This window comes from Tenrec ecaudatus, chromosome 7 (assembly GCF_050624435.1).
Source record: "Tenrec ecaudatus isolate mTenEca1 chromosome 7, mTenEca1.hap1, whole genome shotgun sequence".
NCBI lineage: Eukaryota > Metazoa > Chordata > Mammalia > Afrosoricida > Tenrecidae > Tenrec > Tenrec ecaudatus.
In genome coordinates, this window is record NC_134536.1 from 21,757,972 (window position 1) to 21,781,209 (window position 23,238).

General features: G+C 38.6%; 1 protein-coding gene across 2 annotated transcripts in view; it reads right to left on the bottom strand.

The window, feature by feature from the left end:
* The window catches only part of GRM1 (glutamate metabotropic receptor 1), a 461,245-nt gene that overhangs the window by 55,553 nt on the left and 382,454 nt on the right, over positions 1–23,238 (bottom strand). For both annotated transcript variants that reach the window (XM_075553889.1, XM_075553891.1), the window contains exon 6: positions 14,730–14,856. In XM_075553889.1, coding sequence (XP_075410004.1) covers positions 14,730–14,856 — 127 coding nt within the window. The remainder of the gene's footprint in view (positions 1–14,729; positions 14,857–23,238) is intronic.

The following is a 23,238-nucleotide window of genomic DNA, read 5'->3' on the forward strand; positions in this document are numbered from 1 at the left end:
TGCAGCCACTGTGTCAATAAATTTCATTAAAGATTTTCCTCTGTTCAAATGACCCTCTATTAGGTATGATATCCATCTCCAGGGACTAGTCCCACATGACAGCCTGTCCAAAGTACATGGAACAACATCTCTAAATTCTTACTTCTCAATAGCATTCTGGTTGTATTTTCTCTAAGACAAGTTTGTGGCAATCAGGTATATTCAATATTCTTCTCCAACACCCTAATTCAAAGGCATACATCCTAGAACTGTCCAGTAAGCATTTGTCTGGTAACTGCAAGATCAGCAATTAAGACACACCAGCTGCTCTGAAGGAGAAAGACAAAACTATCTACTCCTGCAAACATTTACAACCTCAAAATCACAGATAGGGTCTCTATGAGCTGAAATAACCACGATGGCAGGGTTTTTCAAATGGGTTCCTCTATTCAATGTCCAGCTATCATATGTACATGAAGCAATTGAAAATATTATGGTTTGCCAGGCGCTCCTTAGATCTTAAAAATATCTTTACTTTTTAACACTTTTGTGCCAGATTTGCCTAATGTCCTTTGGTTTTTTGACCTCAGCTTTCATTGCTATTGACTGGATCTAAATAAAATGCAATCCTTCAAAGCTTCTACCTTCGCTTCTCCTCCCCCCATTATATCACTTATTGAACCATATATGAGGATTTTTACTGTCTTTATGTCGAGTTGTAAACCATTTTGAAAAACATAGTATTTTATCTGCATTATTTAGTGATTCAAGTTCTTTTCATTTTCAGTAAGCAAGGTTCTGTTATCTGCTTATCACTGGTTGTAAATGGATCTTCCTCCAATCCGAACACTAAATTCCTCTTTATACAGCCCAGTGTCTTAGATTATTTGCTCAGTGTACAGATTAACTGATCTGCCTATAACCCTCTTCCCAGGGAGGTGGACAACAGAAAAGGGCATGAAGAGAGACAACGGTGTAAGACATGAAAAAATAATAATTTATAAATTATCAAGGGTTTATGAGGGAGGGAGGGGGCAAATCAGAAGCTGATACCAAGGGCTCAAGTAGAAAGAAAATGGTTTGAAAATGATGATGGCAACAATTATACAAATGTGGTTGACACAATGGATGGATGGATGGAGTGTGGGAGTTGTGTGAGCCCCCAATAAAATGATTTTTAAAAATAAATAGACAAATAAAATAAACTTATATGCACACTTGTTGATTTTAAAACATACACCATCCTCTTCTGTTTTGAATGAGCACCTTTTGATGTATGTACAGGTTTCTCATGAACACAATGCATTGCTCTAGAATTCGCATTCCTCACCATGTAATCCACAATTTATTGTGGTCCACACTGTCAGATGCCTTTGTGTAACCAATAAAACACAGATAAACATCTGTCTGATATCCTTGGTTTTTAGTCAAGATCCAATGATATTCACAATTCCTTCTTTCACCTCCTCTTTTGAAAATGACATGAATTTCTGGCCCTTGCTGTCAATGTACCATTGCAATCAATGTTTACTTAATTTCAGCAAAATTTCGCTTGCCTGTGATTTTCATAACATGGTGTAATAACTTATGGATTCTGGTAGATTGCCTTTCGTGGAGAGTGCACCCATCAGCTAGCGTCCAGTTAGTGGGCAGATAGCTGAGCCCACGTTTCTCGGCACAGACTGAACATCTCCAGCACTACATTGACTGGATGAAGTCTCAGTTGGTATTTCATCAGTTCCTGAAGCCTTTTCCCCACCAGTATCTTCAGTGTAGAGTGATTTTCTTCCTTCAATACGATTGATTCTTGATATAGTATGCCACTTCTTCAAATGGCTGCATGTCAACAAATTATATTTTGTTGCAATGTTTCTGTGTATTCCTTCTATCACCTTTGGATGCTCATGCAACTTTCAATATTTTGTTCCCTAAAAATCCACCTCATCACATTGATCCTCAAAGCCACTCTATGGAACAAAACAGAATGACTCCCCCCCCCCCGCCCCCTCCCCCCGCCAGAGTTTCCAAGGTTGCGACCCGTGTGAAAGCAGACTGTTACATCTCTTTGCACCGAGTGGCTGGTGACGTCACATGACAAACTTTTTCGTTAGCAGTGTATTCATTCTTTAATGTAAAGCTTGAATAGCTTCCTCTGTTCTTTCAGCTTAAAAAATCACCAGGTACTTGCCTTTTGGCTTTCTAAATCCAACTGTTTTCACATCTTATTATAATACTTTTATTTTGTTTTTGAAATCTGCATTTGAGAACTGGGTTGTTTCTTTCATATGCTTTGGCTACTCTCTGTTAAAAACCAAGTTTCAGAGTCAACTCTGACATCCATTTTGACTTTATTTCTGAGTGTTCAAGAACTTCTTGTATTCTTTGTGTATGGTGTTCTTGATGTTGCCCCCAACTCATCTGGTCTTGAGTCAAGCCTGTCCAATGAGTCAAAAGTATTCTGAGAGAGTTCCTTAATTCTGGTGGGGTACAATCAAGATCATACTTTGTTTGGGTATTGTGGCCTGTGTTCATTTGCTTCAGCTCTAATGTGAATCTAATATGAGAAATAGGTATTCTATTCTGTAGACAGTCTTGGGCCTTCCATTGGCTGACGATATTGATCGTCTCCATTCTTTCTTTCCATAAAGGTAGTTCATTTAATTCCTGGGTATTCAATTTGGAAAGGGCACTGTGTACAGTTGCCATTTGTATTTTTTAAAAAATGTTATTTAGCAGCGAATAGGTCGTTGTTCTTGTAAAATTCTAGTATGTCATCTTAGATTTTATTTTATCATTTACTTAGTTCAACATATCATTTATTTAGTTTGACATATTCCTTGTAAAGACCATTGTAATTTTGCCAGTTCTTAAAAATATGTGTGTATGTTGATCTGTACACAAATATGAAACATATCTATGTATTAGTATATAGACAGATTTATGTATGTTAATGTACCATATATAAATAATAATAACTATTTTGCCAGTGAGATTTCTGACATGGTCAATTCAATAATTTAAAATAATTAAATATTTAAGAGGCACTCTTGAAAAATTAGGAGACAAAACACAAGCTAGCCAAGAGGCAATTTCTTTACTTGTCATAATGAAATTGCAGAATACATTTCAAGTTTCAATATAGTCTTTCCTTGGGCCTTTGTAGACTTGTAAATACTACCTTCTTTGCATTTATCTCTTTCTTCCTGAATTTATAATTGAATTCCCATCAGTCCTGAATGTTCCTGAGAAAAGATGATATTGCAAAATTATTGGAACACAGTCAGATTTTCAAAAATGAAATGAAAACCTTAGTTGAGAATGAAGGTAAAAGAAATAACTGATGATTTTCTCCAAACTTCAGGAATATAGGCAAAATATTTCCTACAGAATTCATGACTCTCATTAGATGCTTATTGTTCTGTATTACAGATGATTTGTACTAATTAATTCAATTAATCATTAGCCTCTCCTGGAGGAAAATACTTTGAAGTAGTCGGTGGAGTAAAAAAGATTTATATAACCCAGCTATGCACAATTGGAAGTAAAAAATTAGAAAAAGCACCAAATAAGGAAACCTGAGTGTTTCTTTTAAGGAACAATGAATGAATATTCAAAGTTGTAAACTAAATAAATATCTAAGGATGATTAAGGACATTTTAAAATATTATGGGAGAAGAATCAACAACTGGCACGAAAATGCCAAATTCACTTTTGCCATAAATGGTTCACACCTAATTATAAAATAAAACAATAATAAAAATATACCATTTCCAATATTAAAAATAACCAATATGTATCTTAAAAATTCTAACTACACTTAAAGAGTAAGTTAACTATAAATCAATGCAAAGCTTTTTAGGTAAAACAAGTGAGAAGCGAGAATGGGGGCGCTTCTTCTTAGGTACTTTAGACATGTTACCAGGGGAGACCAGCCCCTAGACACAGCCACCATGCTTGGTAGAGTCGAAGGTCAGCAAGCGAGGAAGACTCTCGATGAGATGGACTACCATAGTGACTGCAATAATGAGCTCACACATAGCAAGGCGTGTAAGGAAAGATGGCACAGGATTGGGGAGTGTTTTGGTTTCATTCTGTTGTATGTAGCCTACCTATGAGTGGGGACCAGCTAGATGGAAACCAATGGTAGAAACAACAACAACAGGAAATATAACTGAAAGGTTTCTGTTTGCTGTGATGTCTGAGGCTATAGATAAAAGAACCTGTAACTACTATGAATGGAAAAGCAATTTAAACAAATAATGCACCACATTTCAAATATAGAGAGAAATTATGCAAAATCTCTAGAGTAATTTAACTCCGTGGAAGCTCCAGGCACCCAACATTCCCTTTAGCTTCCTCTAAACTCCCAAAGGAAATATTGTAGCTGCAGTTGCATGCGGGTGCATTTATGAATAGTATTAGGGTATCAGATACCTTGGTTTAAGGAAACCCACTAAAGTAGTAGAAATTTCTAACAGTCTTGTATCTCAGTTGATCAGTGATAAATTGAGACTGTTATTAGAAAGAATACTTATTTTCTTATACAAATTCAATAGGAAAACCTATTTCTAGAAAAAAATGTCCTTCAGTTCCTACACATGTTCAAATTATAGCTACTCTAGAAGTGGGGATAACTATAATATATGTACAGACTCCATATAGATAAGAATATTATTTACAGTAGGGAACATATAGATTTTCATATGTACATAGGTTTCCCCAAAAGCATCCATATATTTGAACTATGATGTGGCAATGAGTATTTAAAGTACCCAGGACTGCCAAAACCATACACAAAACAGTCTTCAAAGAACTAAAGACAGAATGTTCCGTAAGCAAGGCCATGACTTCATCTCACATACGTTGAGCATGTTTCCAGTCCCCAGAAAAGGACATTATGCTTAGTAGAGGACGTGCGACAAAGAAGACCTGGACAAGATGTAGTGACACAGTGGCTGCAGCAGTGTGCGCAAAGAAAACAATTGTGTGGATGGCCCAGGACCGAGAAGTTTTTCTTCTGTTGTATGTATGGTCCCTAGGAGCCAGGACCACCTCGATGTACCTAGCAACACAGAGTATCCCAAATCCTTCTTTATCTGTAGCAAGATGATAGATAGCCATGAAAACGTGACACCATGTTCTAAGTGCATTCACTCAACATGGCAAATTAAAGATTCATTCCTCCTTGTGATAGAGAGCTTCTGAGGTGGTCCCCAAGTGATTGAAACCTCCTGCCATTCACATTTTTGTCTAATCTCCCCCTGCCTCACTCCCTTAAGCATGAGCAGAATCTGTAACTTGCTTCTTTTCAGTGCAGTGTAGCAACATGGATCGGCTGCTCCTTCCATGATTTGGTTGTGCAAGAGTGTGATTGCATAACATTCTGCTAGCAGACCTTCTTTGGCTGAATCTGATGAAGCAAGATGTCATGCTGGCAAAGTCCACAAGGTCAAAAACAACACCAAACAACAAGCACAGTCTCAGCCAACATCCAGCAAACATGAAATATTTACTCGGAGAACCTTTACGAACCATCTCGTTCAAACAATCGTATGAAGTGGACTTGAAAGTGGAGCATTTCCTAACCAAGCCTTTAGATTAGTCACTTCAATTGCAGCCTTGTGAAAAACAATAGGAAAGTGAAATAAATTGGGCCCAAATTCCTGACACGCAGTAATTGCAAGTTCACAAATGTAGGTTGTTGTAAGCTTCCAAAATTTGGGATACATAGTAATAAATAACTAATTTTCCTATTAAAGACAACTCTTCCATTTCTTCCTTGCTGAAAGGAAACTACAAGCAGAAGTTAAGTTAATCAAAACAACGTCAGATTTTACACTAGGTCTTTAAACTTACTGTTACCATGTACAACAAACCGCTATCACTAACAATAAACACTCTATTTCTAAACTGTAGTTAACTAATCATGAATCATTGCTCCTTTTCCTTTTTCATGTTCCTATCAAGGGATGTAAAGTTTATCATGACCCAACAACTCTATAATAGTTAATGAAGAAAAGAATCTCAGATTTAGGCTTATGACATCTAAGAAGTATTTATGTTCAGATTACAATTACTCCTGGCTTAATATTGTCTTGCTCTGGGTCTTAAAATAAAATTAAAAAGGAATCTGTTAACTTCAGATGCAATGAAGAATCCAGTAAGTTTTGTAAAACTCAATATTTTACCACAATCTAATTTTCTCTAATTATTGAATTATAACCCTCTTTTTGGCATATCAAATTGCTAAAATACCTGGATATCTACATAAAGAAAAAAGTGGAATGATTTCAGAATAACATTTATATATTGCTACAGGAAAAATATGTTTTAGATGTCCTTAGATACTATTTATAAATAAACAATAATATAAAGTACTCCATGTCTTGTTGTTACCTAAAAGAGTTGCTTCCATAAAGATTGGTATCCCAAATAAGGGAAGTACTACAGAAATGATAGATGCAATAAAATACTTTATAAATATAATAAATATTTAAAAGCCCATTATACTAAACAGACTGCCCCGATTGAAGTCTTTATATAATGGTTTCATTTAAAAGAATAATAATAATAGAAAATTCATGAAGAAATTCAACTATCATATCATATATATATATATATATATACATATAATTTGGCAAAATAATTCTAAAATAAAATTAAAAACAGACAAAACATCAGGATGATCATGTTGTTAGATTCCAACAATATCCAATAAAACCAGAACATCTATCTGGTAATACAAGAAAATCTCCAATGAACGTTGATGGAAAATAAAACCTTCATGAAACAGCTTACTCTGCTTGAAACGAAGTTGTCACAAAACAAAAGCCTGATAAGGTTACAATTTTAGGACATTCTCTGTAGGAGCCATCAAGTTCTGAATCCCTGCAACCACAAAACAAACACTGGCGAATACTGGCTAGACCTGTATGACCCTCCCAAGGTCTGTCTGTCTTTCCTTCTTTCTTTCTGTCTTGTTTAAGGAGAGCAGAGGATCTAGCCATTTGCTGCATCATCTGTAATTAATCTGAAATAATTGGAAAGATGAGGTTTGGAAAACAACATTGGGAAAGGACCCTTTGAGTATCTAAAAAGGAATATTTTACAACTCTTAAAGGGGATTTTATACAACTGCCTCTCTCTATTTCTGATCAACTCATATGCATGCAAAAGTTAGAGAATAAATTAGTAAGGCCAAAGCAAAATTGATGTCTTTGAATTATGGTGTTGGCAAAGAATGAGAAGTATACCACAGATTGCTAGAATTATAAACAAATCTGTCTTTGAAGAAATCTAGCCGGTATGCTCTTTAGAAGGGAGATGGTAAAACGACATATCATGCACTTGAGATGTGTTAACGGGAGAGACCAGTCCCCGCAGAAGGACATAACATATGGTAAAGTAGTGGCAAGCAAAAGAGAAGAAGATCTCCAATGCGGTAGATTGACTCAGTAGCTTCAACAACAGCTCAAATATAGCAATCATGAGAAAGAATGGCTCAGGACTAGGCAGGATTTTGTTGTTATACATAGGATCACTATGAGTCAGAACCAATTAAATGGCATCCAACTACAGGGGCTCTAGTGGAGCAGTGGTTACAGGTTGGGCGGCAGTCCGCATGGTTGGCAGTTCTAAATGATCAGCAGCTCCATGGGAGAAAGACTGGGCTTTCTACTCCTATAAACAGTACAGTTTCAGAAACTCACAGGGGACACTGTGAGTCAGCATTGACTCAATGCACATGAGTTTGGTTTTGATTCGGTAGCTACATCCACAGTAACATAGATTATCTATTAGCTTAAAGACTGTCGTGTTTATTCTCTGTACATGTTGGAACATTCCTCTTTTTAAAGGTCATAGTGCCCACAATGGATAAAATAACATTAGATACTGAATTTCCAGGTGGAATATTTCATTTTGTCTACCCAATATTTTATAGAAACATTTGTTTAAATTTTTAACTCTATAAGTCTGCCTTCATCACTCCTAATCCTCTGGAAAAAGGAAAGAAGCCTTTATTCTACTGTGAGCGCTACCTTTTAGGGAAGCTAAACTGATGTTCTGCAGACAGCCTACAGACGAAGGCCATTGGAAATGTCCTTTAATCCAAGCACCCTGTTGTTAAGTGCCATTGAATCTGTTCTGACCCCTAGAGACCTTATGCCCAACAGACTGAAACACTGCCTGGCCTTTCCCCACCCTGGTGATTGTTCCTGTACCCATTCCCATCCTTGCAGTTGATCCATGCCCTTGTTGCAGCCACTGTGCCAGTCCAACTCCTCAGGCCTTCCTCTGTTCCCCTGCTCCTCTGCGTCACCACGCATGGTGTCCTCCGGGAACTGACCTCACTGACAACATGTCTGAAATTGTGAGGTGAAGTCTTGTTATCCTTGGCTACAAGGAGCACTCTGGTGGTACTACTTCTTCTAAGATAGATAGGTTTGTCCTTTTAGGTTTCCATGATACTTCCAATATTCTTCAGTATCACATCTCAAATGCATCAATTCTTTTTAGGTATTCTTTCTTCAATGTCCAATTTTCATATGCATAAGAGGCTATTTCAAATACCATGGCTTAGCTCAGGCACATTTGTTCAGCATACAGAGAACCCTGGAGCAAACTGATGACTACACCAAGCTGGTGACTCTTCTTGTTATATAAATGTTCATTTATACTTTTCTTCTTTACTGATTTTACTCTTATATAAATCCAATTTAGTCTTCAAAATACCGCTAAGGGCAGTAATAATTTGTCTAAACCTAGATTTTATTAGAGACATTATTATTCTAATAAAAAATCCGTTACATGAAGCTATTGTTAGTAGAATCAATCTGAGAAATATAAGGGTGTGCTACACCACTTTCCCCAAGTAATCATCTTTGTATATGCAAAAATCTCCAGAGTTCAGATAACTGAAAGAATTCTAAATTGAAAATACTTAGGACTTTTATTAAAAAGCCACATGCTGTAGTTCAGTGAAAGGGAGATCAGCAACGAGAGACCAGAGACATTCTGGGGCAAGTTATTTAGGGCTCTTACTCATAAGTAGACATACTTTGATTTTGTACTGAAAGAGCAGGATCTGAGCAATAAATACTGACTTTGAGGTAGCCCGAGGCAGAAGCTCCAAGTTTGAACATTAGATGTCACATCATAACGCTGAAGCCTTTTAATATGGGTCAAAGACAGGCATCCAGTCACACTCCTCGAGCTATCACAGAACACTAGAAAACTAGCCAGAAAAGAATTCTGTGCAATATAGAGGGGCCTGGTGGCACAGTGGTTATGCATTGAGCTAACTGCAAGGTCAGAAGTTCAAAACCACCAGCTGCTCCATGGGAGAAAGAGCAAAACTTTTTACTTCTGTAAAGAGTTATGTTCTCAGAAACTCACAGAGGCAGTTCAACCTGTCCTATAAGGTAGCTAAGTTGGCATTGACTCGGTGGTGAATGGCACAATACTCAAATAAGGAAACATGTCCTTATGCTACAGAGGGGAAATAAGTATTATTGGACCGTAATGGGAGTTTCTCATGACAGTAGCCCCAAATAACATACCTTCAACTCCATAATAACGTTTATGTCTTGTGAAAATTGTATATCCCACCCCAACCCCCAATGGGGAAGCCAGGTGTTCCAGCAGACAAATCAAGAAACAAGGTTAACTTTTTTGTCCTTGTAGGAACATTAATTAGACGACTCCTAGGTAAAGCCGACCGCCACCACTATCAGTATGCCTGTCTCCCTACAACGACTTCAGAGGAATACGTATATTCTGAGAGGAGACCCTGAGCACTCTGGAGATCCATAAGCGTGAGCAACTTGAGCTTCAGCTTGGTGTCACAGTGGTCTTCCTCAGATCGGTGCAATGAGCCAGGTGAAATTCCTTAACTTAAGTATTCACCAGGTCTATTTAGGATTTCTTCTGGCTCAGCAGGCGCTTGTCATACGAAGAAACCCACTGAATACCATATAATGCAATAACCACAACTGAGGGACGGGGGCAATGGCATGTGTATTCATACTGCATGTTGGAGCTGCATTGACATTAGAGGTGAAATGTCCTTAGGCACCCTGGAGTCTATTCCAAACCATAGCTCACCCCATGTGGCAGGGTGCAACTGGGCCATGAAGCTTGCCTGGCTGGAGTCTTTATGGGAAGAAGCTCCAGTATTCAATGGTCAAGTGCTTGACTGCAAATGGAAACGAAGATGGTCTGAAACAGCTCGGGGAAGCGGGAGGGGAGGTGAGGGCAAGAAGAAACACCCGGTACTTTGCTGCCACAAAGATTACAACTGAGAAAACCCTGTGGGCGGTTCTGCTACAGTACACGAGGCCACTGTGTGTCGAGTTTGCCTCCATCGCACCCAGTAGGACAACATTTGGAGAAGCAGGTCGCCCAGTCCCTCTCTCTCATGGAACTGCTTAGTAGGTCGGAGTCACCAGCCATTTGATTGGCCGTCCAGTACTTAACTGTGTACAATACCAAGGCTCCTTATGATGACATTGATAGCCAGCCACACATGGGTTTGGGTTTCTTCTCAGGCCTGGAGAGCTGAGAGTTATTCGCGTGCCTAGCCCCAGTCTCTCACGGGAAAATCTGACCCGATGCAGGTTCGATGCATAAACCATGGGATTGGATAAAAGCGTAGGTAGTAGTTTGAGAAATTACAGCAACTGTTGGAATTGAGAGGTGATCGTTAAGATTAGCTAATTTTGACAATGTAGGAGTCCCAAAGCCATCCGACGCTCCTTGGGAGGGAGAGGAGACTGGCACCCGTGAGGAGTTAGTCTCGGACACCCGGAGGGGCCATTCTCTGCTGTCCTGTAGGGCCATTATGTGAAGAACTGACCCAAAGGCAATACGTGAGTGAATCAATTGCTGTAACTTAGTTTCTCTATTTTCACCTGAGAGCACTTAGTGCAGTCGGTCTCTTTGGAGAATCTTCTAATATTATTTGGCGTATCTTAAGAACTGAGTACTATTGAATTAAATGTAATTGGCCCCATGCATCGTTAAAGGACCCTAAGCTTATATTGATGGTACAAGAGGTCTCTATTTATGAATAATTATAGAAATGAGGTGGAAACAGTTAAAAGTCGAATTAAAATATTGGTTGTCATGAGAAGAAATTTCTCCAAAAGGACTTCCTTAACAAATATACCACTTTTTTTCTAGCCAAAATACAATATGTTCTAATAAAACTACAAAATTCACATATGAGCCAAGTCTTTCATTCATGTCAGAATCTTCACATCAGATGCAAAAAGTCATCATTTCATACAATTACTTTAAAGTGCTTTTTAACAAACTGTATTTTCAGTTAGACATACCATTTTTCAAAGAAGAAGGATGTCTTATTTTCACCAAGATTCAGTCAAAACTTGTGCACATGGAAACAGAGCACTCACTTATGGGTAATGAATTTATTCTTCTGAATCTATCTAATGATTTTAGGTGTTCTGTTCCTATGGTTTTCCCCTTTCCACACCTACCATTACCATGGCAACAGCCAACAACACATTGCTATGTATTGCATGCTTGCTCTCTGTCTGACATGGTATCAAGTAAATGGCAAATGTGATCTTACGGTCTTTTCATATAAGAAATAGAAAGGAATATAGAAACAATAGGATTATAACATCAATACATAGCTAGGATTTATATATTCTGTCCAAACAATTTGCAAAAGAGTCCAGATATTGTGATATAAGAGCGACTGATTGTTCATTGCTAAATGATAAAAAAAGACTTTGCACAATGCTAGACAATAGCATATTAAATCTTCAGAACACAATGGCATTGAGCTCCATTGACTTATAGTCAAGGGAGCGATCTCGTTTTCATGGTTAGATGCTGTTGAGTCAGTCTAACTCACGGTGACTTTATGCACAGCAGAGCGGATCACTGCCTAGTAAGGACTATGCCATCCCCACAATTACTGCTATGCCTGAGCCCATGGTTGCAACCACGGTGTCAGCCACTTCATTGTTTGTTTTCCTCTTTTTCTGCTGACGATTTTTGGTGACTAGTCCCTTCTGAGATCATGTGCAAAGTACATTAACGTGAAGTTGCTCCATCCTCGTTTCTAAGAAGCTTCTGTCTGTTCTTCTTCTGAAACAGGTTTGTCTGGCAGTCCGTGGCATATTTAATATCTTGGCCAACACCATAATTCTTCTCTATTGATTGTTATCTTATAGGACTCAATGGAAAACACTACCACTTGGGTCAGGTGCCCCTTAGTCTTTCAAGTGACATCTTGCCTTTTTCACTTTAAAGAGATCTTATGCTGCAGAGATGGAGTTGTAATTATTGGTGATGATTATTTGATAAATAAAAGACTTCCAGGAAACAAAATATATGACTTGGTGTTCTTCTAAGGAGTCCAGCTCCTGGTAAACCATCCACAAAAACCCATTTGTTATATTTCGGGCTTAATCATGGGCAATTGCAAAGGCTTTACCAGGGAAGCAGCATGGAAAAGCTAATCCGAATCAAATTTAATGCAGCCATTGAAAAAGATGAGAGGAATCAATCCAGGACTCAGGTCCCCTTTACCGGCTTTATGTAGTTATGTTTTACACTATTGAGGAATTACTACAATAAAATCAGGGACCTCAATATGGAGGCATCTTTATAAAAGACATTCTGGCAGAGGACTTCCCCAACTGCCTCTGCTGAATCCTCCTTCCCAGACAAAATAGGAGTAAGCTAGGGACCTTTGAAGACACCTTTTCCCCACTTTGATACAGTCCTCAGTTCTTTACACCAGCTCACCGCTTGCCTGTCCTGAGGTCCATAAACTGCACGTGCTTTTGTTTGGCTTCCTCGGTAGTGAGATAGCTTCTACATCTGTGCTGGTCCCCTAACCCTCACCTGGCCCTACCACTGGAGAAACATAGCCCAAGAGGGAGCCTATGCTAGTTCAGGGTTTGAGTTCTTGCTTGTACTTGTATTGATTATTGGTTGATTATTATTATTAAAGACTTGACTCTTACTTTCATTTTGATTTGTCTTAAGCAGCTATTTCAGACACCTGGTAGCTTAGGTCTCTCAGCTCAGTTCAACTCCCTGACATCTTTATTGCATAATATCATATTAAATATTTTATTGTTTTAATAATGTTTTCAATGGGATAGATGATCCCTTCTGCATATGAGACAACATTTGATGAAAAGGAATAACAAAGCAGTGAGCATAAGGCATCTGAGAAAACCTGAAGAAGGTAGATAGGTGAAATACTTTCATGTGTCAAAACCACATGACTTCAGACTTCTAAGATCAGTTTGAGAAAGAGTTTGGTTTTATGCCTGAGCCTTTTCTTTGGTCAGCTTGGGTCTCCATCTATTTGCAGAGAGGAATGACTATTAAGTCAGCCCCAGTTCTAAAACACAAGAGGAGACCGGCTTACTCAAATAAGGTCAGCAGAGAGTACATCAAATCAGAGGATAAGATTCAATGAGACAAAGAATGTGTGGAAGGACAGGTTTGAGACTCCAGAAGGTTGGAAAGACTTTACTTCAATCATAAGACTATGGGCAGAAGACCTTTAATTGTCATTGTGGTTTCTGTATTCAGTAATCAGGTTGAGCTGGATAGGTCCCTTCCCTCTTATTGTCTCAGTTTAACTAACATTAAGCATCTATTTTGTTTAAGGCACTAGAATGAGATCCAGGATAGTTTCTCGATGTGGACACCAGGACTAATCGTTGTCTGCTGGGTCCCCCTCTAGAGATACCAACAAGGAGTTTCTGGAGGTGGGTAATTCTTAGGTAATTTTTATACATATTAAAAATTGAGTACAAACCCTAGCTGGGGAATAAAAAAATGAATGAGTTACAGTTTGTACTTTCAAAAATATTCTGATCTAATTTCCTTTCATTAAAAGGCCTTAGTTCTAGATGATTGGTGAAAACATTCTGACACTCATTTTAGCTTTTTTTTTCCTAATCAGATTAATGTATTTCAAGGTACTCTTAATTATTAAGTATGATGCTAATTATGTGAACAGAGATTTATTTACCCAGTCATTTTAAATATGTTTGCATAAGCATGTAATTTCTTTGTAAATACTTATTTGGAAACAAGGTTTTTAAATAAAAAGATCCTAATAATCAAGAATGCTACACTCTCTAAAGGAAGACCAGAGAATTGATGTATTTGAATCATGGCACTGGTGAAGAATATTGAGTGTCCCATAAACTGCCAAAAGAACAGACAAATGTGTCTTGGGAGAAGTGCAACCAGAATGATCTTCAGAGGCAAAGAGGGCAAGGGTTCATCTCACACACTCTGGACGTGTCACCAGGAGAGAGCGGCGCCCGGGGAAAGACACCCTGCTTGTCAGAGGGGCAGCGAAGATGAGGAAGGCCCTAGACACGGTGGGTTGATGCAGTGGCTTCAAAATGGGCTCACACATGACAATTGTGAAGATGGTGCGCGAGCAGACAGGGTTACATTCCGTTGTACATAGCATTGCTTTGAATGGCGACCAACCATATGGCACCCAACAGCAATCACGACCACCACCACCATGCCCTCTGATGATTTCCTGCAAACCAAGCATAGGATCGGGAGTCCATGGACTCGGTCAGTCTAAAAGACAGGAGTGCTACTCTTTAACACATGGAGAATTAAGAAGTACTCAATAAATGAACATCAAAAGGCATGAGCAAATCACATGCTCTCAGGGTAGGGATGGCCGCACTGGTAAGCAGGGAAAGAGGTGCAAGTGAGGCAGCCCTTACCTGTCAAGTCTGCGTTGGGCCACCAGCCCAAGTCACACGCTTTGCAGGTGAACTCATCCTGCACGTACTCGTTCTCCTTGCAGGTCGTGCAGATCCAGCAGCAGCTCACTTCCCCTTTGCGGATGACCTGCAACGGAAGAGCGTTTTGAGGGCTTAAAAAGGCTTTCCCAAGAAAGGTTTTCTCATCATTTCAGATGAGGATTGGTTTTCAGGCAATGACCAAAACAAATTTCTTTTGACAAATATTCGATCTGCTGAGAACCATTAATAAGATTGCCTGGTTAAAAAGCCCGATTCCTTCGGCGTTTACATGTGGACATCAGTTCATTTCATTCTGGGTTTGCAGGCTTCTCCATACTCACTTATTTATGAAATGAAATGATTACATATTCTAACAGTGATAAAAAGGAAACAGTTCAATTTTTCTTTCTTCCTATGAATATTTATTCATTACTCTCAGGACAGCAAGATTTATGAATTTTTCTTCTAGGTAATAAAACCACATTAATTCAGAAAACTTGAGGAATTAGGACACTTTGTTACAATTATGAGAGTATACATTATGAACAGTTTCATTCAAGAGCAACTTATGCACATAAAAACAGATGGGTAGCTTGGGAGTGTAAACAATTATTGACCTTGTCTGACTAGCTTTAGTGAATTCAGAAGATCATGTCAATGGGGGGAAGAAAACAATTCGTCTAGCGTGACCGAGAGTTGCGCATCCTTTGAGTCCTTTAAAATGATCCCCTTTTCAATCTGCTTAGTAAGCACTTTCAGATTTCCGCACACAAAACCAAACAGCACGGCACATTGTATTGAAAGTGCATTTTTTTGTCAGCCCCTAGTTTGTTCCTGCTTTTATCTCCAGGTTGACAATTTCTTTCCATAATTAAAGTATTAATACATTTATATTTAATGTAATCATTAGTGTGGTTGGAATTTACAATCTATCATCCCGTTAGTCTTTTGGTTTTGTTTTTAAAAGTCTATCCCATTTGTTTTTCCTCCTCGTTACCCTGATTCTGTTTCTTTGGGGTTTTTCTGTCATCACCAGTAGTGGGTCAAAAGCTAAAGATCTTTGATTTATTGTTTTAGTGGCTGCTCTAGGGCTATATAAACCATCACTTTATAACAGTCTATGTTAAAATGCACCAGGAACGTATAAAAGTCTGGATTTAAATAGTATTAAAATTCTTTTAAATCTATTATGAGAACCTATCTGCAATGTTCTCCCATTTACCCCATCCATTATGTCACTGCCCTAATGTATTTTATTATATATACTTTACAGCCCCCACAATACTTTAAACAGCCAATTATCTTTGGGAAAATTTTAAATAAAAAAATTTTGTATTTATATACACTAAAACTCATGTCCACAACACATTATTTCTGCCTTTCTTCAGTCTTTTGTAGAAGTTGGATTTTTTATCTGATACAATTTACCTCTGTCTAAAGAAATTTCTTCACCATTTATTTTAATTCTGCCAGAGAATAACTTCCTTTATCTTTTATTTGTTTGAGACATACCTTAACTTGACTTCAATTTTTCACACTGTTTTCATTTGGTCTTGAAGGTAGGTGAACTGTTTGTATCTTGTTTCTTTTTCCTTTCAGTATTTTAAAGATGACATTCTTTTCCAAGCTGAAGGTTTTTGTTTTATGTGTTATTTTCTCTCTCCTTCTTTGTAATACTTTTAAAATGTCACTTCTTTTACATAAATTTTCACAAATGAAAACATTTTAAATCTTTCTTATATGATAAATGTTTGTAACAAAATATTTATAATTTCAATATTCCTCAGTGTGCAATTCATAGACATTAATTGTATGTATCATGTGTGACAATTAGAGGTCTGCTATAACTCCTATTTGTCCCTCTATAACATGTATTTTATAATCTGATATAAAAATTTTCTCTTTAGTATTGTTTATTTTCTTGAATTCAATAATGTTTTCTTTGTGTTTTTTTTCTTCAAATGTTTTTGAGCTCCGTGGTCTGGAGTTAATATTTTTCATTACAAATGAAACATTTCTGCCAGTACTTCTTCCCGGACTGCTTCTCACCTGCACCTCTCCTTCAGTTCTGAGGCGTCAGTTATCCCATGAAACTCATCACAATAGTACTCTCCTGGCTCTAATAATTCTGTCCTTTTCGTTTTTTCCTCTCCTTCCCTCCCTTATTTGTTTTTGAGTGGGGAGGGGAGTGGGGTTAAAATTCCAAACAGGGACTCTTAATATTTTACCAATGGACACAAGATTACATGGTAGATTGTTTTTTTTTAAGTTTTCATAAAATTGAAAACTTCCCTTATGAGAAATTGCCAGAATGTTGTGCTAAAGCATAGATATATATGAAGGAGTACCCCTCCCAAAATAAACCCAGAAAACACTCTGCTGGGTATACCTTTCATAGTACACATTTTTCCTGCTAGGTGAGCATCCAGCAACTCGTTCTGAGTCAATGCATCTGGTGGTGTCACCTGGGAAGGTTCTCTCTGGTCACAGTGAATTCTTTCATAAAATCCGTTTCACTTGAACTTTGTTTTCTGTGATGGACGATTTAAGAGAACAGTGTGCAGCTATTAAATTATATTTCCTGCTCAGGAAAAATGCCACGGGTGCTGTTAGGATGTTGAACACAGCTGACAAGAGCAGTGCTAGAGGAAAAACTCAAGTGTATGAGTAGTTTGTTCATTTCCAAAAATGGTGAAATGTCAGAGTGATTGTATCATTTCAAAAAAGGAGAAATGTAAAATTATGACAAACCTCATTCTGGATGTCCGTCAACTTCCCAAAAGGATGAAAATGTCAACAAAATGTGTGCACTTTTGCTCGAAGACCTACGACAAACCATTGAAGAGATGGGGCCATTCTCTGGACTATCTTGGAGCTCAGTTCAGTGAATTTTAACAGAAGATTTGGGAATGAGAAGGGTCGCTGCAAAATTTGTGCATGGGGCTCTGAGTGACCCGGAAAAAGAGCATCGAGTGGAAACATGCTGTGCTTTGAAAGAACAGCTCCAAAGTGACCCAGACTTTTTCCCAAGGTCATTACTGGTGATAAGTCATGGTGCTATTCTTATGACCTTGAAACCAAACATCAATCAAGCCAGTAGAAGATGCCATTGTCACCTCATCCAAGAAAATCTTGTCAAGTTAAATCAAAGATGATGATGATGCTCATTTGCTTTTTATATGAGGGGATAGTGCATTTGGAGTTCATTCCACCAGGTCAGGCTGTTAATCAAGCTTTCTATTTTGAGGTTCTGGAAAGACTGCATAACAGTGTGACAAAAAAAAGGCCTGAGGTGTGGTAAACTTGTTTTGACACCACAGCAATGCACCTACTCACACAGCCATCTCAGTGTGACAGTTTGGGGCAATAAACAGCATTCCTCTTAAGCCCCAGACACCTTACTCACCTGACCTCGCTCTGTGCTACTTTTTTTTTTTTGCTTCTGTGAATGAAGCACATGAAAGGACAGTGATTTGCAGATTTGAAAGAGGTGAAGAAAAAAATGAGGGAGGTACTCTCAGCCATCCAAACAGATGAGTTTGAAAAATGTTTCCAATGATTTAATCACAGATTTGAAAAATGTATTAAGTGTAATGGAGAGTATTTGAAAATGATAAGATTGTTTTATAAAAAATATTAAATACATATCTTTGAAAATGATTCCTTTTGGGGGGGATACCCCCTTGTATATATTTTTCCATTAATACAATGCTTGCATTCATTCTTCAAGTGTAAGAAGGACTGACCTATGAAACTGTCATTGGGAAGCCTTGCCCAGTCAACCCTAGAGTCCCAGGCTCCTTCAGACTGCTTTTGTTCCCACACCTCATAGAACATTAAGAGTTACATAATTCAAGCCCCAAGAAGATGACCATTGAAGTTCCTAGAAGCCCCCAGTCATGTGAGTGGAAGTGCAGAATTTTTTGGAAAGGGTTAGAGATGAAAATTTCATATGTGTACAGGAGAAGATGTTGAAAAACAATGCTTTACATTTTGAGATCTTAAAAAAGTATAGGTTTTTATAATTATGTAGCAACACTTCTGGAATACTCTCGTGTGTGTGTGTGTGTGTGTGTGTGTGTGTGTATCTTTTAGAAGTTTTAACTTCTGTTTGGGTGAGCAGTTTATTTGAAAATAAATTTTCTCATTTACAAACTCATGTTTAATATTTTAGGAAAAGTCTAGTGTAGCCTTGCTATAAAAATAGTTGGGCCTTAATATTAAGGGATGAGGCTTCTGGGCTCCCTACTGATTTCCTGTGGACTCAACAAGATCGCTCTACTGTGGCTGGTGGACACAGAAGTAATTCCTGGCTCTGTGCAAACGCTCGAGATAGTTTAACATCCAGTCGTGTAGTGGTTGTTCTCTTCTTCCAATCTTGGACTCCGTATCCATCTGTGTACATGTGGCAGCCAGTCAAAAACTTAAAGGATACTAGAACTAATTCTTGAAACATTTTTCTTCATTACATTTCCCCCCACTTTACTCTTCCCTTCAAATTCTAGCTGCTTTGGAATTTCCAAATTCAGATCTATGTCTTCTCCACCTAACAAGACTTTATTTGCATTTTCTCTCCCTGAACTTTAATCGGGAAGTTGACTCCAAGAGAAAAAAATCTGGGCATTTTTAGGCCTCACTCTGATCATTTTTTTCCTGTAGAGTCAAAATCCTGCTCTTTAATTCAACATCACTCTCTATAGCAGAAGGTAAAGGCTTGACCCTGTCATTTCCTCATTGCTAGGAGCAGAAGTTCCTTTCTAGCACATTAAAAATGATCAGATATTCCAATATGGGGAGTCATAAAATAAACTGTAAATGTTGCCAACCTTAAAATCATACAAGCTCCAGCCAAATATAAACCTACCTCTTTGCAGACCACTGCTTACGAGTTTGTGAAAAGATAAAATTACAAACATTTTCAGAAAATGCAAAAGGTTTTCTTTTCATCTTTCACTTCCACTTATATGTAGAAATTAGAGTAAATTTAAGTCTTTTTGAAATGGTCTCACCTCTCTTGATTATAGTCACCAGAGATTTGCATCGCAATGGTCGATTTTCTACACGGTGTGAGAATACTTGAATTCTAAAATGGATAGCATTCTTGTCCTAAATAGGACAAATAACATTGCTCATTGCCAAAACTTTTTCTAAGCAAAACAGTTTCAGTAGAGCCTCCAGACGAAGTTGGGTTGGAAAGAAATGCCTGGTTATCTACTTCCTAAAATTTGCCAATGAAGATCCTATGCTTCGTAATACATAAGATTTGTAATACATATATAATTGCATACACAATGCATATTATGTAAGATGTAATCTGATTAACAACTGACCGTGGGGATGGCATATGATCTACCAGGGTTTCATTCCTTTGGGCACAGGGTTCCCTTAAGTGCAAGGGACTCATTTGAGGGTCTAGCAACAACAACAACAACAATAACAACAAGAGTCACCACAAAATACTATATGTTTTCTCTTTTCCTCTGCCTGTCAAATAATAATACTATAAACAAATGCAAAAGATAGTAAAACAAAATAAATGTATGTATACAAGATGACTCTGTCCGGAGATATATCCTGTGACCCACTGGCACATAGAAAGCATTTAAAATGAACTCTGGACTGATGGAAGAACTAGGTGGTAAGATTACACCTTAATACGCACGGGGATACTGAAATGGAGTTTGTTGCTTTTCCTTCCTGCAGCCACCTAGTGCGTGCTCTTTTGCCATATAATATCTGTAATGTGGGACTTAGCTTGTATATCTCCACAGCCACCCCTCAGGTGCGAGGCTTTGTCACCCTACCCTTGAATGACACCCTCGCCCTTTGAGTCTCATGATGTGCCTTTAATTGCTTCTTACTCCAGAGTACCATTTACCGAGCAGACAAGTTCATCAAATGGACAGCAGGCTCCTCCTGAGAAGGGACTATGCCAAAGTGTCTCTGTGTATCGAAAGCATACTTATGATTAGTGACCAAGAACACACAGTAGGTGATTGATGAGTGTCACATTGGCTTTTACTCAAAATATATAATCCAGCTTCTGCCAGGGCTCTCTGGGGAATGTTGGCACCTCCCAAGTGCAGTATCATTAAATATGAGCTCATCCATCAGGCTGCAGCCCTTTTTCCCTACTATTATGTTGTAATTCCTCACGCATCTCTGCCGAATACGGACTGGCAGCCTTTGTGTCATCTCTTGCTTTCATCTGCGTTTATGTCCACAGAATTGCTGTTTGCTTCTTTGTGGGAGGGAGGTTTCAAGCAGAGAAGTCATATTAGATTTATTTTTTATTTCAGTGGTTCTCAAACTTCCTAATGCTGTGACCCTTTGATACAGTTCCTTATGTTGTGACGACCCCCAACCATAAAATTATTTTTGTTGCTACATCATAACTGTAATTTTGCTACGATTAGCAATCGGGTGACCCCGGTGAAAGGGTTGTGACCCACAGGTTCAGAACCGCTGCTTTATTTGGTGTGTTGTTTTATGTATTTATTTGCACAGATTTTTAGAAAGGTGAGAAGGCGAGAAAAAGTGCATATGCATAAGAAAGTGAGTGTGTGTGTGTGTGTGTGTGTGTGCATGCTTTATCCAAGACAATTCCAGGGTCTAATATGGAGCGCAGGATGATTTACCCACTGCTGTCAACTCAATAATGATTCTAAAGGACAGAGTAGAATGGCGCCCTAGGGTTCCCAAGGCTGTAACTATTTGGAAGCAGACTGTCTCCTATACTCCCAGGAGCTGCTGGAGAGTTAGCAGCCTAAATACTCAACACACTGCACCACCAGCATTCCTTCCAATACATTAAGCACACACCAAACAGTGCTGAATTGAAGAATTGATGTTGTTGTTGCGATTGTGTGTCATGAAGTTGGTTCCGACTCATAGTGACAACAAAAGGAAAACTGTCGGGTCCTGCGCCACGTCACAATTGCTTTAAAGTTTGAGCCCACTGCTCCAGCAACCGTGTCAACCTTCTTGCCGGGCACCGTCTTCTCTTTCATTGCCCCTCTGCTTTACCAAGCATGATGTCCTTCTCAGGGACTGGTCTCTTCGGATACTATATCCAAAAGATGGAAGGTGAAGTCTCATGAGCTGATGAGCATCCTGGTTGTACTTCTTTCAAGGCAGACCTGTTTGTCCTTATTCCAATAATCTTCCCTGGCACCATAATTCAAGTGCATCAACTCTTCTTCAGTCTTCCTTATTCAATATCTAACTCTCACATATGAGGGGTATTCCCCCCGAAAACAGAATTTTTTCCAAAGCTATTTATTTTATTTTTTTACAAAACAACCCTATCCCTTTCAAAGTACTCTCCATTTCACTTAACACATTTGTCAAATCTGTGATTGCATACTTGGAAACATTTTTCAAACTCTTCTGTGCCTGGCTGACAGCATCTCCCTTTTTTTTTTCTTCACCTCTTCTATGACGTCAAATTGCTGTCCTTTCATGTCCCTCTTCATTCAGGGAATCAAAAAGAAGTAGCACAGAGCAAGGTCAGATGAAAGGTGTATGGGGCAAGAGAAGAATGCTGATTTTTGCCCAAAACTGTCACACTGAGGTGGCTGTGTGAGCAGGTGCATTGTCGTGGTGGCAAAACCAGTCCTCTGTCTGTCACAAATCAGGCCTTTTTGTTGCACACTGTTAAGCAATCTTTTCAGAACCTCTAAATAGAAAGCTTGGTTAACAGTCTGATCTGACGGGATGAACTCTAAAGGCACTATCCCCCTCACATAAAAAAACAAAACAAAAATAAATGAGCATCATCTTGATCTTTGATTTACCTTGACAAGATTTTTTTGAGCGAGTGACAATGGCCTCTTCCACTGGCTTGATTGATGTTTGCTTTTGCGGTCATAAGAATAGCACCAGGTCTCCTCATCTATAATTACCTGGGGAAAATTTCGGACTCACTTGAGGTGTTCTTTCAAAGGACCATTTCCACTTGATGCTCTCTTTCCTGGTCGGTCAGAACCCGAGGCACAAATTTTGCAGCGACCCATCTCATTCCTAAATCTTCCGTTAAAATTCACTGAACTGAGCTCCAATATAGTCCAGGTAACTTCCCCATCTCTTCAATAGTCCGTCATCAGTCTTGGAGCAAAAGTGTACAGATTTTTGTCAGACATTGTCATTAGTTTGGGAGTTGACAGATGTCCATAACGTTTGCCATCAATCAACATTTCACCTTTTTTGAAATGAGAAAACTACTTGTACACTTGAGTTTTTCTTATACTGCTGCTCTTGTCGGCTGTGCTCATCACAACAGTTTCTGCGGCATTTTTCCTGAGCAGGAAACACAAGTTCACAGCTGCACGTTGTTCTCTCAAATCAGCCACCACAAAAAACGAACGTTCACTGTGATCAGAGAGAACCTTCCCGGGTGACGTCGCTGGGTGCACTAACTCAACACAAGTGGCTGGATGCTCGCCTAGCAGGAAAAATGCATACTATGAAAGGTCTGTTCAGGGGAGGG